Consider the following 18,166-nt stretch of genomic DNA (forward strand, 5'->3'; position numbering starts at 1 on the left):
ACCAGAGTAGAGTCCACCCCACCCCCGCCCGCTCCCACTGGCTTCAGTTTTACTAGGGCTCTCGCTTACTCAGCTGAAAGTAATTGGTTCAATTGGCGTGAATGACTGTGGCAGGAAGTTAAACTAGCTTACGACTCATCAGAGGGTCTATATATGAGTCAGGTTTTTCACACTGCACGGTCAGTAAGGGATGCACAGTCAGGAGACGACGCCCGAGTGATATGGAGACAACGACTGAGTGAGTAGCGAATTAGGTTTGGGTGGGAATTCAGCGCACGGGGGAAAGAGATGCTTTAAGGAAGGTTTTTTGTAACTTGATAAGTGTGTTAAGCATTTGTCAGATTTATCAGTACTAGTTAGGTTCATCAACAGTTGTAAAGTTTATTAAGTTAAGGCTAAGTAAAATTAATATAAGTAAACCAATGTAAAATAAAGCTAATAAAAGCAAAATACTGTGGATGCTGGAAATATGAAACAGAACAAAAAATGCTGGAAAAACTCAGCAGGTCTGGCACATTTGTGGAGAGAGAAACAGAGTTAAGTTTTGAGTCTGTATGAATTTTCTTCACAGTCTGACTCTGACTCTTCTTCAGGGTAAAGTAGTTAAAATAAGTGAAGTGAATTTAAGATATGGCAGGGTAGTTTGGTCACGTGGAATGCGTGTCCTGTAGTATGTGGGAAGTTATGGATATTACCGGTGACCTAGACCACCACATGTGCAGGAAGTGTCACCAGCAGTAGAAACTTGAGCTCTGGGTTTCAGAGCTCGAGGGCGGACAGAGTCACTACATTGCATCTGCAAGGCTGAGAGCTATGTGGATAGTACGTTCAGAGAGGTGGTCACACCACAGCTTAGAAGCCTGGAGGCAGAAAGGGAATGGGTGACTGTCAGGCAGTTCAAGAGAACCAGGCAGGCAGTGCAGGAGTCCTCTGAGGTCCTGCCCACTAATCAGTTTTCCGTTTTGGATACGGGTGAGGGACTTGGTTCCTTGGAGGGGTGCAGTCAGAGACAAGTTAATGGCACCACAGGCGGCTCAGCAGTGCAGGACAGGAGGAAAAAGAAGGGAAAAGCAGTAGAGATAGAGGATTCATTGGTTAGAGGAGCAAACAGGCATTTCTGTGGCTGGAGACGTGACTCCAGGATGGTATGTTGCTTCCCTGGTGCCAGGGTCAAGGATGTCACGGAGTGGCTGCAGGTCTTTCTTCTGGGGGAGGGTGGACAGCCAGAGATCGTGGTTCACGTCGGTACCAATGACTTGAGTAGGAAGGGGGAATGAGGTCCTGAAAGCAAATTTCACGGAGCTAGGAAGGAGATTGTAAAGCAGGACCTATAAAGCTTGCTAGTGAGCATAGAAATTGGAAAATTGAGCAATTGAACATGTGGTTGGAGAACTGGTGTAGGAGGGATGGCATCAGATTTCAGAGACATTGGGACCAGTTCTGGGGCAGGTGGAGTCTGTACAAGATGGACGGGCTCCATCTTAGCAGGACTGGATCTAACCTCCTTGCAGGGAGATTTACTAGTGCTGTTGGGAAGGGTTTAAACTAGATCAGCAGGGGGAACCTGAGAGAGAGCTCAAATTCGAAGGAAGCAAAACTGGTAAAAGGAAGTAGAAAAGTAGAAAGCAAAAATAGAAGACAGATGAAGCATAGGCAAGCATCAAAAAGGATCAGGAAAATAATAATGTTAAAAAAGCAGAATTAAAGGCACTCTCTCTGAATGCACGTGGCATTCACAAAAAGGTTGATGATTTGAATGTACAAATTGAGGTAAATGGGTATAATTTAATTGCCATTTTGGATATGTGGCTACAGGATGACCAAGATTGGGAACTGAATATCTAAGGATATTTGACATTCAGAAAGGATAGGCAAAAAGGAAAAGGTGAGGTAGCACTCTTAATAAGGGATGAGATTAATACATTGGTAAGACAGGATCTTACATCGAAGGATCAAGGTGTAAAATCAGTTTGGGTGGAGCTAAGAAACAGCAAGGGACAGCAAACATTGGTTTATAGGCCAACAAACTGTACTGCTAATGTTGGGCACATCAGGAAATTAGAGATGCATGTAACGTAGGTAATACAGTAATAATGGGCGACTTCAATTTACACATAGACTGGGTTAACCAAATCAGCACTAATGTTCAGGAGGAGGAATTCCTCAAGTGTGTACGAGATGGGTTTCTGGAGCAGTACATTGACGAGCCAACAAGGGATTGGGCTATTTCTGATTTAGTTGTGTAATGAGAAAGGGTTAATTAATAACTTTTCTGTAAATGAGTCTTTGGGAAATAGTGACCATAATATGATTTAATTTTACATTAAGTTTGAATGCGATATAGTTCATTCTGAAACTAGAGTCTTAAATCTGAAGAAAGGAAATTATGAAGGTATGAGGGGCATTGGTGGATTGGGAAAATACACTAAAAGATTTGATGGTAGACGGGCAATGGCTAGTACCTAAAGAAATACTACACTGTTTACAACAAATATACATTCCTCTAAGGCACAAACACCCAAAGGGAAAGGTAAATGAAAGAAGTTAAAGATTGCATTAGATCAAAGGAAGTGGCTTTTAAGGATGCCAGAAAAAGTGGTAAGCCTGAGGATTCGGAGCAATTTAGAGCACAGCAATAAGGAGGTCCAAGAAACTGATTAAGAAAGGGAAAAGAAAATATGGATGCAAACTAGCTAGGAACATAAAGGAGGACAGTAAAAGCTTTTTTTGGTATGTGAAAAGGAAATAATTAGCTAGGGCAAAGGTGGGTCCATTACAGGTGGGGACAGGAGAATTTATAGTGGAGGATAGGGAAATTGCAGACAAACTAAACAGTTACTTTGCGTCTGTCTTCAGGGAAGAAGATGCAGAAAATATCCCAGAAATACTAGGCGATTAATCAACTTGTGAAACTGAGGAACTAAGAGAAATTAGTATTAGTAAAGAGGTAGTACTTGAAAAGTTGATAAATCCCCTAGACCAGATGAGATTCATCCCAGGGTGTTGATGGAGGTGGCTAGAGAGATAGTGGATACATTGGTGGTTAACTTTCAAAATTTGAGAGATTCTGGAAAGGTTCCTGCGGACTGGAAACTAGCAAATGTAACCCCACTATTTAAGAAGGGCGGAAGAGGGAGAATTGCAGACCTGTCAATTTGATGTCAGTAGTAGGGAAAATGTTAGAATCTATTATAAAAGATGTGATATCTGGACATTTAGAAAAGACTGGTAAAATTGGGCAGAGTCCACATGGATTTATGAAAGGGAAATCATGTTTGACAAACTTGCTGCAGTTTTTTGAGGATATTACTTCTAGCATTGATAAAGGAAAACCAGTGAATGTGGTATATTTGGATCTTCAGAAGACTTTTGATAAGGTCCCATACAGGAGGTTAGTAAATAAAATTAGAGCGCATGGGATTGGGGGAAATATACTAGTATGGATTAAAAACTGGTTAACAGACAGAAAGCAAACAATAGGAATAAACGGACCATTTTCAGGATGGCAGGTTGTTACTAGTGGGATACCTCAAGGATCAGTGCTGGAGCCACAGTTGTTCACAATCTATATAAATGATTGGGGACCAATTGTAATATTTCCAAATTTGCTGATGACACCAAACTGGATGGGAACATAAATTGTGAGGAGGATGCAAGAAGGCTTCAAGGGGACTTGGACAGGCTAAGTGAATGTGCTAGAACATGGCAGATGAAATATAATATGAATAAGTGTGAAGTTATTCACTTTGGTAGAAAAAAACAGAAAGGCAGAATATTTCTTAAATAGCGAGAGGTTGGAAGTGCTAATGTCCAAAGGGACCTGGGTGTCCTTGATTCATGAGTCACTAGAAGTTAGCATGCAGGTGCAGCAAGCAACTAGGAAGGCAAATTGGCCTTCATCGCAACGGGATTTGAGTACAGGAGTAAAGATGTCTTGCTGCAGCTGTATAGAGCCTTGGTGAGATCACACTCGGAGTATTGTACACAACACAAAATTGGTCTCCTTATCTAAGGAGGGACATACTTGCCATAGAGAGAGTGCAATGGAGGTTCACCAGATTAATCCCTGGAATGGTGGGATTGTCTTATGAGGAGAAACTGGGGAGACTGGGTCTGTACTCCCTAACGTTTTGAAGAATGAACGGTAACCACATTAAAATTTACAAAATGCTTACAGGCGTGACAGGGTGGATGTAGATAAGATGCTTCACCTGGCTGGTGAGTCTAAAACCAGGGGACATAATCGCAGGATAAGGGGTAGGACCGTGATGAGGAGGAATTTCTTCACTCAGAGGGTGGTGAATTTTTGGAATTCTCTATCCCAGAGGGCCGTGGAAGCTCAATCATAGAGCATGTTCAAAACAGAAATCAATAGATTTCTGGAGAAAGGCATATGGAAATAGTACGGGAAGTGGTGTTGAAGTATATGATCAGCCATGATTTAATTGAATGGAGGAGCAGGTTCAATTGGCTGAATGGTCTACACCTGTTCCTATGTTCCTTGATGCCATACTCCATCAAATGCTACCTTGATGTTGAGGGCAGTCATTTTCACCTCACCTTTTGAGTTCAGCTCATTCACCAATGTTTGGATAAAGGTTGTCATGAGGTCTGGAATCGTGCCCCAGCAGAACCCAAACTGAGTATCGATGAGCAGGTTACTGCTGAATAAGTGGACTTCATAGCAATGTCAAAAACACCTTCCAACACTTTGCTGATGATTGAGAGTAGACTGATCCGGTGGCAATTGGCTGGATTGGATTTGTCCTGCTTTTTATGGGCAGGGCATTCCTGGACAATTTTCTACATTGTCAGGTAGATGCCAATGTTGTAGCTGTACTTAAAAAGCTTGGCTAAGGTGCAACTTGTTCTGGAGCATAAGACTTCAATACCACAGCTGGGATGTTGGCAGGGTCTTTGCTGCGTCCAGTGCCATCAGCCGTTTCTTGATATCATATGCAGTGGATCGAATTAGCTGAAGAATAGCACCTGTGATGTTGGGACTTCAGGAGGAGGTAGAGGTGTAGTCTTGTAGCGTAGCTTCATCAGGTTGGCATCTCATTTTTAGGTATGCCTTCGCTGCTGTCCTGCACTCCTCAGTGAACCAGAGTTGATCCCCTGCCTTGATGGTAATGGTAGAGTGAGAGAAATGCAAGCCATGAGGTTGCAGATTGTGGTTGAATACAATTCTGCTGCCACTGATAGCCCACAGCACCTCATGGATGCCCAGTTTTGAACTGCTAGATCTGTTCTCAATCTATCCCATTTAGCATGGTGGTCATGTGACACAACACAACAGACGTTGTTCTCAGTGTGAAGACAGAACTTTGTCTCCACAAGGACTGTGCAGTGGTCAGTCCTACCAGTAATATCATGAACAGATGCATCTGCAACAGGGACATTGATGAGGCCGAGGTCAAGTAGATTTTTTCTCCTGTTGGCTCTCACAACCTGAAGGTCCAGTCTGGCAGTATGTCCTTCAGGACTTGGCCAGTTCAGTCATGAGTGGTGCTAATGAGCTACGCTTGATGATGGACATTGAAGTCCCTCACCCAGAGTACATTCTATGCCCTTGCCACCCTCAGTGCTTCTTCCAAGTGGTGTTCAACATGGAGGAGCATAAGGTCATAAGAAATTTAAGCAGGAGTAGGCCATTTTGCCCCTCTAGCCTGTTCTGCCATTCAATAAGATTATGCTGACCTGATTGTGGCATAACTCCACTTTCCTGCCTGCCCCCCATAACCCTTGACTCCCCAGACAATCATAAATCTGCACCGATTCATCAGCGGAGGGAGGGCAGTAGGTGTTAATCAACAGGTTTCCTTGCCCATCTTTGACCTAATGCCTTGAGATTACATGGGGGCCGGAATTAATGTTGAGGACTCCCAGGGGAGTCACTCCCTCCCAACAATTTACCATTGTGCCGCCACGTCTCGTGGGTCAGTCTGGCCAGTGGGACAGGAAATATCCAGGGATGATGATGGAGGAGTCTTAGACATTGGCTGAAAGGTATGCTTTAATGAAAATGACTACGTTAGGCTATTGCTTGACTAGTCTGTGGAATATTTTGGCACAAGTCTCAGGTATTAGTGGGGAGAACTTTGCCGGGTCAATTGGGCTGGGTGTGCCTTTGTCAAAGCTGGGGGTACCTCATATTTTTCTGTAGCAGTTTGCTACAACTGAGTGGCTTGCTAGGCCATTTCAGAAGGCGGTTAAGAGCCAAACAGCTTGCTGTGAATCAGGAGTCACATCTAGGCCAGACCGAATAAGGACGGCAGGTTTCCTTCCCTGATGGACATTAGTGAATCATATGTGAGTTTTTATAATAATCCAGTAGTTTCCTGATTACCATTACCAATGACTAGCTTTTTATTACAGAATTATGCATTAACTGAACTTAAATCCCCCCAAATGCCACAGTGGGATTTGGACTTGTGTCTCTGAAGAATCAGTCCTCTGGATTACTAGTCCCAGTAACATTACCACTATGCTACCATTACCAATTTCAACTTCCTGATTTACCTCATCTTTTCTACTCTGTTAAACCTTGATGGTATCTTGGCCCTTTGTTTAGTTGGTACAGGCCCAGAGCAGAAAATATTGTCCATGTATGGCATGAACAAAGATACTCATTCAGAAAGACAACAAGGATGGTTAGGGAAGAAAGTAGGAAACTCTAGTGCAGTAAAGAATGCCCTTATAACACTAGAATAAAGACATATTGTCAATTAAATGTGCATTGCTCATGGTGGATTCCATAGTGAGCAGTATTCCAATTCCCAGACCTACTTTTCTTTTGAGTAAGATAACATATACTTTCCTGAAATGAAACAGTTGACCATTTATTGCCTTGATAATTATTCCCATTCTTAAAAGCTAGCTTTAAGAAAAACATGCACCTTAAGACTAGGAACAAAGATATAAAAAAAAGCTGCTTAGCTTTTCCTCCATTTTGCTGGTAACAAGATAAAGTCAGCCTTTTAACAATTTCTTGGCAGCAAAGCTCCCTAAGAATGACTTGTCAAAAATAGACTAAATGCTTCAAGATTGGATCTGCATGGAATGTCAACAGTCTTAAAACAATGATTTATGAATGGAAACCGGGCATTACCTTGGTGAAAAGCCTTCAATATCTGCTGATCAAATACTTGTTCAGGACAGTGTAACACATTCTTTCCCGCCAATATTGTATTTTACCGTGTTTGATTCCAGATGGGTTTTTTTTTCTATTGAGATAAATGTCTAAGTAATACTCAAAGCAACACCAGCAGTGTTTCCGTCAGATGCTAATTGGAGTCATCCTGATTGGCCACAATTAAAATTACAAATATTCAGGGCCAGATGGGTAAATAGACCAACTCTTAAGAACATAAGAAATAGGAGTAAGAGTAAGACATACGACCCCTGGAGCCTGATCAACCATTCAGGATGATCATTGCTGATCTTCTACCTCAACTCTACTTTCCCTCCCCCTCCCCATCCCCATATCCCTTAATTCCCTTATGTCCTTAAGATTTGTTTTAAAATTGAACCCAGCAAAATAGGGTACTTGTGAAAGGAAAAGGAAAAAGATCATCTGGGCTATCAAACACAGCCCATCCAGGCATGCTGCAGCCTTTTGTGCCATTGACCTCAGGTCTCAATCAGGCACTCTCGCGAAACAGGTGAAAGAACAGTGTTAAAAAAGAAACAAATGTTAAATTAGAAAAGTCTCTGGGAAATTTCTCATTGCCTGATTTCCTTAGTGAGTCAATGTTCCAGGAGACTAGAGCGCCCATAACTCGTCAGAATCCTATCCAATGTGCTCCTTTCTCAGAAAATTGTCCAACTCCCTTTGGAAGGACGGTAAGAAACCCATGGGTATCACATACTTCTGTAATCGGTTCCAGAGGGCAACGATTTTGTGTAAAACAAACTTCCTAATATCTAAAGCAAGTTTTTGCTCAAGGATAAAAGCCTCCTCTCCTTAAGGGCTACAAGACTTGTAACATGAAAGACGTTCTATTAGGCATAGGTTGACAACACAAAACTAACATAAGTTGGTAATCTCGCTCAAGCAGGTCATGGGGAGCTGCTACAGAAAACAGAGGAAAAAAAAATCACACTTCTGCAACAGGTGGTTTCTGGAGGGCGATTAAAGTTATAGTTGGGGGCAGAAGAGAGTAAGTTGTTTGACAGGAGAACTAAAGATACTCTATTTTGTTAGTGATTTTTATAATCCTTAGAATGATCGACCTAAACGGAGTTGGTGTATTTGGTGACCACTTTGGTGCCGTCGGAGACGGCGTATTTGGCCAGTTCCCCTGGCAGCATGAGGTGGACGTTGCTCTGGATCTCCCTGGCCAAGATGGTGTGGCGCTTGTTGTAGTGAATGAGGTGCGAAGACTCAGGGGCGATGCGCTCAAAAATGTCGACAATGAAGGAATTCATAATACTCATGGCCTTGGACAAGATCCTGGTGGAAGGGTGGACCTGGGTCAGCACCCTGTACACATAAGTGGAATAGCTCTGCTTGCAAGATTTTTTCCGCTTCTTAGGCGGCCTCTTGGTTACTTTAGTCAGCAACTGCTTCGATGCCTAAACTTGGTTCAAATTTTAACTTGTACAACCTGGTTTCTAGGGCTTGGGAAATTAACGTGAGTTTGAGCAGCAGTTCAGGTGGGCAATTTAACTTTCATTTCCCCAACTGAATACAAGCTCAATTACTGTAACTGCTATCTCAGTTTCCTCTGGTAAATGTCTGGCAGGCAGTGCTTGGGGTGTTTTAAATTTTGAAGGATTTCAATTGACAAGATCAGGATGCAAGGTGCCCTGGATATGTATGACAGCACATCAGAAGAGGAAGACCATCTCTATTCATGGCAGTGATGCACTGCGGTGGGATTAGCACACGCACAGGAGTGAGGTGCACAGAAGCAGAGCCAAGGTCGTAATAGGTGCCACTTATGTTACAAATAGATGCCACCTATGTTACATGGTTTACAGACGGAGACTCAGCTTTCTCAACCTCTTGGAAGAGCAGCACTTCTGCAGACTAAGGTTGTCACATTAGGTGGTGGCAGACGTCTGCAGTCTCCAACAGAAAGACCTGCTCCATGCTTGGACCTGGTAGCTGTGCATTACCAGTGACCGTGATGGTGACTATTGCCATCATGTGTTTCACCAATGGATCCTTCCAGAGTACTATCAGTGACATACTCTGGCCTGTCAGCTGCGAGATACGTAAGGCAGGTCACTGATGAATTATTTGTCAGGGACAAATGTAAACATTCCCGTAGTTACTATATTCAGAATTAACAGACACTCAAATGTGTCTCTCTGGTTCACTTCTGATAGTGGGGTGCTGTGTCCTGTGCAACATTGTGCAGGTAGAGGGTGACATCGATTGTACACATGTGGCAATCCAAGCACCATCACAACATCCAAGGCTTTTTATAAACCGCAAGGGGTATTTGTCCATCCAATGCGCAACCAGGCAGGTCTGCGCCAGATTCCCTCAGTGTTGTCATTCCTTCATAGTGCAGCAGTCCAACAGTCCAGGCATTTTTATTCCAAGAAGCAGACTTAAGCAGACTAATAGGAGACGAGGGTTCAAATTTTGCTTCTGACTCCCATCAGGAAACCCACCAATGAGGCGCTTGAATGATTGTGAGAACCAAATGACAACTAGGTATCATTGAGCAAGCTATGAGAATGTCAAAAATGTGTTTCAGGTGCCTAGATAGGTTTGGAGGTGCCCTTCAGTACTCACCAGCCAGGGAGTCCAAAATGATAGCGGTGTGCTGTAGCCTGCAGGTGAAGTGGATGAAAGGGCTAATTACTCACCATTGGGTGAGGAGAACAAAGAGGGGAGGATGAAGATGGGGCACCCTTGCCAGATCAGCTGCTTATATCGCTGCCTGAGATGCCGCAGTATCACAAAGGCTTACCTAGTGTGAAACATTATGTCAGAAATTCTAAAGGCTATCACCAGAACCAAAACCACCAAGTCCCTGACTAAATATCTTTCAATCACCTGTCCACCAAAAAATCCCAACAGGTGTTGACAGACACCGTGAAGCAAGTGAAAAGATGAAACAAAAACAGAAAATGCTGGAAAAACTCAGCTGGGCTGACAGCATCCGTGGAGAGAAACAGAGTTAACGTTTCGAGTCCGTATGACCCTTCTTCAGAGCTAAGTGAAAAGGTGAGTTGGCCCTCAGGCTGCAACAATGGGCAAGATGGGGAAGTGACACAAATCATTAAGTTTTGTGTAGGGTAATATAAAAAAAGAAATGTAGCATATTGACAAATACCCTTGGTGAACCATAATTTATCCAATTTACCCTTGCTACCACTTTTACATGGTGCTTCTTGAGTGGTTTTAACAGAGGTACAGGCAGGTTGCTAAGATCCACACTCCAACTCCTCAGGTGCTTTTGGCCTACATCATCTGCATTTTGGAGCCCAAGGGCCCCATCTGCACCCATGCAGGGGCAGCAATCATGAGATAAGGGAGCATGATGAGCATTGGTTGAGGGGCAATGGATGAAACACTTTGAGGGAGTTCCCACTTCCATGTCACGTTTCGCCATCATCCTATCCTGGTATCCACATCATTCCTATCACTCTGCGGCGGACCAGATTGGTGAAGATTAGTGGAATGTTGTTTAAGGTCATGGATAAGGTATTTGCCATCCTGTTTAAGGCAGCATACAAGTTGCAACTTAAAGACCTGAATTCTAACATTAACCATAAAAAGATTTCTCTCAAACAATGTTCCACATGATGCAGTGAATACCTGTACTAGATGTATGAAATATTGGTTGAATTACAATAGAAATGACTGCACCAACATTGACCACTTAACTGTGTATTACACAGCATTCAAGGTACTGGAGACTAGAATAGGAAATATCAGCATCCTCATTATAAATGGGATTGAGTCAGAGATTCATAACCTGATGCCTGTTAGTTTCCTATTGCAACGAAACATGAAGGACATCGAATCTGACAGTACGAACAAAACCAAATGAGAAGATGAAGACATTATTGTAAATGGTCCTCCTCAAGACCTCAGCCAAGGATGCCATTCAAAATTGTCAACTTCAATATGGAGGAACTCTCTGAGAGAAGTCCGGCATTCTTTTTGACATGAAATCAGACCTCATGTGCTTGAAAGAGACAGCAGCACCTAAGAAATTGTGAAACAAAAATAAGAACAGAACAGCAGAATGAAATTTCTGACCTACAAAAGGGGTTCAAGATTTAGGCCTAGCACAATCTAAGGTGAAGCGCATGAATGCTTAAACCCTTAGGCAGTAGAACACCCAAACTCTGCTACCTTCACTGGAAGATGTCAAGCAGAACCTAAGTGTTTTACAGAGGAAAAGGGAGGAAAAAAGTAAATTACCTAGGGTTTCAACAACTTCTCATTATTGGATGGAATATTTTGAAGTTTGCAACACATGTTATGATCATTACCATAATATGGAAAACGTCCATATGCTCCAATTTTAAAAAATACACACTAACCTTTCCTTACCTTATTGTGTGTGAAAACAATTCTTAGGTCTGGTTTTATTATGCCATATGCCATTAGGAGGTCTTGAACTTTTTTCAGCTCTTCTTTGCATTTTTTGGCAGTGAAGTAAAATTGCTTCCTTACAGGGATATTCTTAAAGAGTTTGAGCACTGTCACAGTTGTTCCTAATAGACATGAACAACAGTAAATTGAAATTAGCAATGGACAAAAGGTGAGAGCAAGCACTGAAAAATAAAAGTACTTATCTTTGAAACATTTTTGATGACATAAATTCTGTCATGTACATCTTCTGGTACAAACCTTTCTCCTGCTGTGCCCAAGCAGAAACAGTGGCAAAAGATTCCATAATAGCTGCTTCTGCCTCACTGCTGTTCTCCCGAGTCCTCGCTCACAGTGTGGGTTTAGGAGAGGGAAATGGCAAGCGAGAGCATTTTAAAAAACCATGATTGTAGCAGCAGCAGCAGCTGCTCAGCATTTCTGCACCATTAGGGCTCACACTTCCACAACATTGGAGTGGATCTGGATCATGAACAGGAACACGTCCAGGAGAGAGAGGCGGCGAGAGGGTGAATCAAGGAGCGGGGGGTTCGGCGAGAGGGTGGGCCGGGGAGGGAGAAGAGGCCGCAACTCAGAGGGTCAGAGAGTGGGGAGAGGCCAGAACGCGTAGCGTCGGGGAGGGGGGGAGAGAGGCCACAACTTGGAGGGTGGGTGGGGGGAGGAGGATCTGCAGCGACCAGGAGGATCAGGGAGTAGGCGGTTCGGAAAGCAGGATCGGCAGTGAGCAGGAGGTACTGTAAGTAGAAAGTTACATTTTTCTTTAAATAAGTATAAAATATACAAGTTAAAATATACATTTACCAATGTAGGAAGTTAGCAATGTAAAATACTGTAAATTAGAGTTTTTTTTTCTGATAAGGAAGATCCTACAGAACCTAACTACAGTTTTAACATTGATTCCTATGGGAACCAATATTTCACCTAAAGTCGTTTCACTTAAAGTCATGATTTTCAGGAACGCAACCACAACTTTAAGTTGGACTTACTGTGTTTAATTTCCCCAAGTGAAGAATAGTATGATAATCATGCTTATTCTCATGGAATAAGTGTGCAGTTCAACATATTTATATAAGGTTCCGCAGAAAATTAGGAAATAAACTAAATTCTAAATTAATCCTATGTTTAAATTATTGTCAATTCTGCCACTAAACTCACGTAAAATCCAAAAATGCACTATGCCCAAGAAGCCAGGTAACCAATCTACTTTAAAAAATTATTTTAACTTTATATTTTGCAAATATTTCTTAAGAACTGCACTGGAAATTTAAAAAAATTCTATAACTAGTCGATCTCCCATGACTTTTTCCATGGATTTACAGCCAGGATTTTTCCTATGGCGAATGGGCTGGGCGGGAGCAAGGGCGGGTGCGGAGCTGATCGCCACCCGCGATCAGCTCCGCACCACCATTTTACGCAGGTGGACCAATTAATGCCCACCCAGTGTAATACGCGGCCGGTAGCGCTCAGTGCTACCTGTGCGGGTGGGGGGAGGTGGGGAGAGTCGGGGCCAGTGCTGTACGAAAGAGCGTAGCAATCTCCCTGAGGCACGGAGCTGCCTCGGGGAGATTGAATGGATAATACAACAATGGAATAAATGATGCAAAAATTTATTTAAACATGTCCTCTCATGTGCCAGTGTCACATGAGTTAGGACATGTTTGTAAATTTGTGACAATTTATTTATTTAATAAAAGCTTCAGGAAACCTCATCCCGCCCGTGGACGGGCAGCATTCTTAAGTGTTTTAATTAATTTCTTAATGGCCTTAATAGGCTGTTGACATTTCAGTGGGTGCGCAGCCGACTCCAGTGTGCGCCCACCGAACAAAATATCACAATGGCGCATGATGACATCGGGACGCATGCCCAACTTCATCGTGCGTCATTTTACGCATTGGCGTGCCGGGCCCACCTCCCACACGCCGACCGGAAAATTCTGCCCTAGGGTGAAACTAATTTTCCGCAGTGCATCTGTAATCCTGTGGGAATAGGTATGATAACCTACAGCTTTTGGATTTGAAGCAGCTCCATCTAGTGGTAGATGTGTGAAGCTGTGATATGACTTTTCAGAATGATGCTCAATTAAGGATTGGTTGTCACACAAATTTAGAACAGTATTACAGATATAAATAGGAAAGCTGAAAATTTGTGCAAGTTTTAAATTCCACAAGATTAAAACACCTCCAAATTGAGGCATATTCAGCCTCTTAGTTCCTTTATAATCTGCTTTTTGGCCTCTTGATTTCTGTATCATCTTTTAATATCTATCATGTTTTGAGACAATATACAAATTTTAGCTTGGCTCATTGGCTATTATCCCTGGGTTAGAAAATTGCAGATTTTATGCCCCACTCTTAGAAACTCGAGTGCATAATCTATACTGCAGTGTAGAACCGATGGCCAAGGTGCCACCTCTCAGATGAGGTTAAATGGAGTCGACCCTCTTAGGTGGATGTGAAAAATACCATGGTAATATTTGAAGAAGAGCAGGGGAGTTTTCACCTGTGTTCTGTCAATATTTATCCCTCAACCAATATCGCCAAAACAGATTATCTAATCATTATCTTATTGCCGTTTGTGGGGCCTGTCTGCGTGCAATTTGGCTGCATTTTCCAACATTGCAAGGGTGACTACACTTTAAAAAAAAAGTACTTCACTGGCTGTAAAGTGCTTTGGGACATCCTGAGGTTGCGACAGTCACACTATAACTGCAAGTTCTTTCTCTTTTTTAGAATTATTAGATAGAACATAGAATTATAACTGGATCTCTGGATTCAGATAAGCTTCATAAATCATTCTGCAACATAATGGCCTGGATTTTGTGGCGGCAATGACAGAAACTGTTAACATTCACGGTGATTACTGCAGTAATAGCAAGGGTAAATGTGGGACTAGGAAACAGTACTGCCCACAGTGTGATGTAAAGAGACATATGAGCTGAGACTAGAGTCAGTTGTGGACTGGACAGAGACCTCTGTAGAAACAAGCATGGAGTTAGCTCATAGCTTGGGCTATACCCTATATATATGTACACAGTTATGTGCTTTCAATAAATAGTTACTGTTCAACCAAGCAAAACTCAGAACCTCTTTGTGAGACCGACTGAACACACAACATGGTGGCTGCTTTTTGAAAAACCTAGACCTCAGAGAAGCTGGAGCAGAAATTCAAAAGGTGGAAAACTAAAGGAGCAGCATTCTGACCTGACCCTGAAATGAAGACAGAGGGAAATCATCTGAAAGAAGCTCCATTGCAGAATTGGAAAAAGAAAGGCAGAAGAAAAAACTCCACTGTGCAGCTGAGGACTCTACAAGATCTCTGGGAGGTCAAAGGGCCCAGCAAGGATGACCAAAAAATTCAGTTCTAAGCCAGGATTAGTTTAAAAAGCTTTAGTGCTGTAAAAGAAATGTCAGAGCAACTAATTTCTGAAAGCACCGTGGCCAACCCAGATTCAGAGTCGGCGCCATACCAAATGATAGCTGACCTTGGTGTAAGAGAAAAAAAACAAAAATGAAAATGGTTTAAAAGCCTCCGCCAAAGCCAGGAATCCATTGTAAAACACCCGAAAATCCTCCATTATCGCAGGGAAGGCCCAGAATAGTTGATTTGAGTAAATTGCTGCACAAAACTAAGAGGTCAGGACCACCATCGCCACGAGAGCCTACCATAACGCGTCAAGAGTGACTCTTTGAAAAACGGTTACAGCGGCACCATCTTTAAAACATGCATAGCATTTAAAGCAGTACTCACCTGAACTTTAAAGCAACCATGGCCAACAAATCAACATTACCAGGCCAATTCTGACTTATCCAAGGACCAGACCAAACTCAAAATTGAGGACTTTGGCAGAAAAGATTCTTAAGATACATGATAGCTTCAGGATTAGATAAAAAGACAGAAGCTGAACAAGTGAATTCAGTAGTACTTTATTCAGTAGGTCTGATCACCAATGATATTGCAAGGCAAGGAATAAATTAATCCTCAGAAATTTGAAGTTCTAAAATCCTTCAATACATATTTTAATCTAAGAAGCTACAAAATTTTAGAGCAAAATTCAACAAACGTGTTCAATAACATTGAGAACCGGTTGACTCTTGTATAAACAAATTATACAGGTTGGCTGAAAGCCATGACTATAGTGGCCTTAGGTCAGAATTGAAAAGGGACAGGATTGTTGTCAGAATAGCTGACTATGCCCTTTCAAACATGCTGCAGGCCAAGGAAGATCTGACTCTAGAAAAGGCCATACAGATAGTCGGACAGTCTGAAATTCACAAACGGCATCGATCTATTTTACATAAAAAGCCATGTAAGCAAGCCTTGGCACAGGGCAACTCCAACTGTCCAGCTAGTGAAGCAACAAAGGGGCAGAGGCGCTCCAGGCCAAGGAAGGCAATACCCAAACTGACCACAGGAGGATGGGTGACCACATCAGCACTGTGGAGCCAAACAACCTCACAGGCGAGAGCAATGTCCGGCAATCTCAGTGCAGTGTTTCAACTGCAATCGCCTGGGATGCTTCGGAAAGCTATGCAAAGCTAAAACACCTAGATAGACGGAGGATCCCAAGACATTCCAGGAGATTGAGGTACCACACCAGGAAGAGACCCAGCAATGCTTCTTGGGTGAGGTCAAGGATCCTGGGTTCTCTTTTTGAAATGCAGAGATCTCAGTGAATGATCACCTCACCAGCCTCAAATTGGACATGGGAGCCAGCATTACGGTTCTCTCAGATAAGGAATGGTGGCTGAGACACCTCTGGCCGTGAACAACAGGCACACCACTCTACGTACCTGAAGGAATCTGACTTCCGGTCATAGGATGATCCGAAAACCACTATGGTATGATTAAAAATTCACTTTTTTTAGTCTGTTCATGATATATTCCAGTTTATACCATATGTCCCATTTATTTTGCTATTTGCAATTTAAATAATATATGAAAATTTCATTGCATTTCACTTGCTGGTTTGCTATTAGTGAGAATATTCAATGTGATTTACCACTTAACCTGTTAACGTGCCTAACAATCCCCTTGACTCAATGCGAAATTCAAACTGACGATGGAAGGGGGAAATCCACACCAGAGATCACGAGAACATTTGTGGGCAGCTTTCTCTGAGGTTAGCAGCGAGTACCATTGATTCACCGCTGACTGCACAACCCTGGCCACAATGTTACTTGGAGGCTCAAACTAATCTGTAGCCTTACCATTGACACAGAATCACCGTAAATGTATTTATTTTAAAAATTGAGAACTCCTATATGCATTGCATGCTATGAATCTGATTTGTTTTGTTAATAGTACTTCAGAATGTTTCCAGCTGTTATCTTTATTTTTAAATTAATTAAATTGAATTTAGCCTTAATTCTTTCCAAAATGTGTTACAACTATTGAGGGTCTACAGTTCAGATCAGAACCCTCTGAGTACACATGAACGCACATACGAACACAGGCATGCACACACGCACACACTACCTTGGCCCATGTGAGAAGGCTTCTGTGAAATGATGTGTCCAGCATTGTCCAAAGTATACTGAGTACTCACTTCATCAGCAGCTGTCTTAGTTGTGACGATAACCTGTGAAAAAGTGAAGCTGAATGGCATTTATATTGTAAAAACTTTATGGCAATAGTGAAGGCAAACCCCAATGACTCAATGAGTGAAAGCACTGCTATGCAGTGCTATGCAGACCAGGTCCAGGTTTAATGGCCGGTTAAAAGCTTATTGTGGGAAGGTACGTTTCAATTAGCCTCAGTGTTCCTGGGTTAGTAAAGAAATATCAACTAGCAGTCCTGTCCTGATCACTATTCAGTTGAAAACTATGTGATTGTGGATGGCACATGAGGTAGACTAAGGCTCAACTGTTATATGCCACCACCCCACTCAGTGGGGCTGCACCCCAGCATGATGCTGTATTTCAACATCTTAGAAACAATGATTATACACTGGAAAAACTGTAGACAACATTTTGGTTAGTTCATAATGTTACTAATTATTCAGGGAAATTATGTTTTCTCATTAAATAATGTCAAATCCAAAGTAATGTGGATCTTCTAAACTCAATTACTTCTTTCAGTTTTGTGTAATCGCCACCATGATTTAGATGACTAAAGTAAATGGAAGTAACAACACCAAACTTATCAAAAATATAGAGTTCTAGCAATGTGGTTAAAATGTGCATGTAACAAAAATGTTGCGCTTTATTTTATTTGATTAATATGTTTTCAATTTTGTTTTAAACAAAGTCATTTTGTGCCTTCAAATGCAATTGGTTTATCTCCTTCGTAGCCATAGTAAAATTAAGCAGGTATGGCTGTCTGGTAATAGATTAGCTCTTATTCTGTGGTAACATAATTTGTACCCTGTATGAAGAGTACCTAAAACCTTATGAAAGGTCAGGAACAAAAGACCGTAGATTTAAGGAAATTGGCAAAAGAACCAGAGACGAGATGAGAATTTTTTTTTTCCCATTGCAAGTTATGATCTGGAATAAAAATATGCAAAATGCTGGCAAAATTCAGCAGGTCTGGCAGCTCCCTGTGGAGAGAGAGAGAGAGTTAACATTTTGAGTCCAATATGACTT

General features: G+C 42.1%; 1 protein-coding gene across 3 annotated transcripts in view; it reads right to left on the reverse strand.

The window, feature by feature from the left end:
* pms1 (PMS1 homolog 1, mismatch repair system component) overlaps positions 1 to 18,166 on the reverse strand; it is a 97,354-nt gene that overhangs the window by 56,836 nt on the left and 22,352 nt on the right. For all 3 annotated transcript variants that reach the window (XM_078551881.1, XM_078551880.1, XM_078551882.1), the window contains exons 4-5: positions 17,058 to 17,160; positions 11,525 to 11,688 (exon numbers count right to left, since the gene is read on the reverse strand). In XM_078551881.1, the coding sequence (XP_078408007.1) occupies positions 11,525 to 11,688; positions 17,058 to 17,160 (267 nt within the window). The remainder of the gene's footprint in view (positions 1 to 11,524; positions 11,689 to 17,057; positions 17,161 to 18,166) is intronic.

This window comes from Cetorhinus maximus, chromosome 11 (genome assembly GCF_964194155.1).
Source record: "Cetorhinus maximus chromosome 11, sCetMax3.hap1.1, whole genome shotgun sequence".
NCBI lineage: Eukaryota > Metazoa > Chordata > Chondrichthyes > Lamniformes > Cetorhinidae > Cetorhinus > Cetorhinus maximus.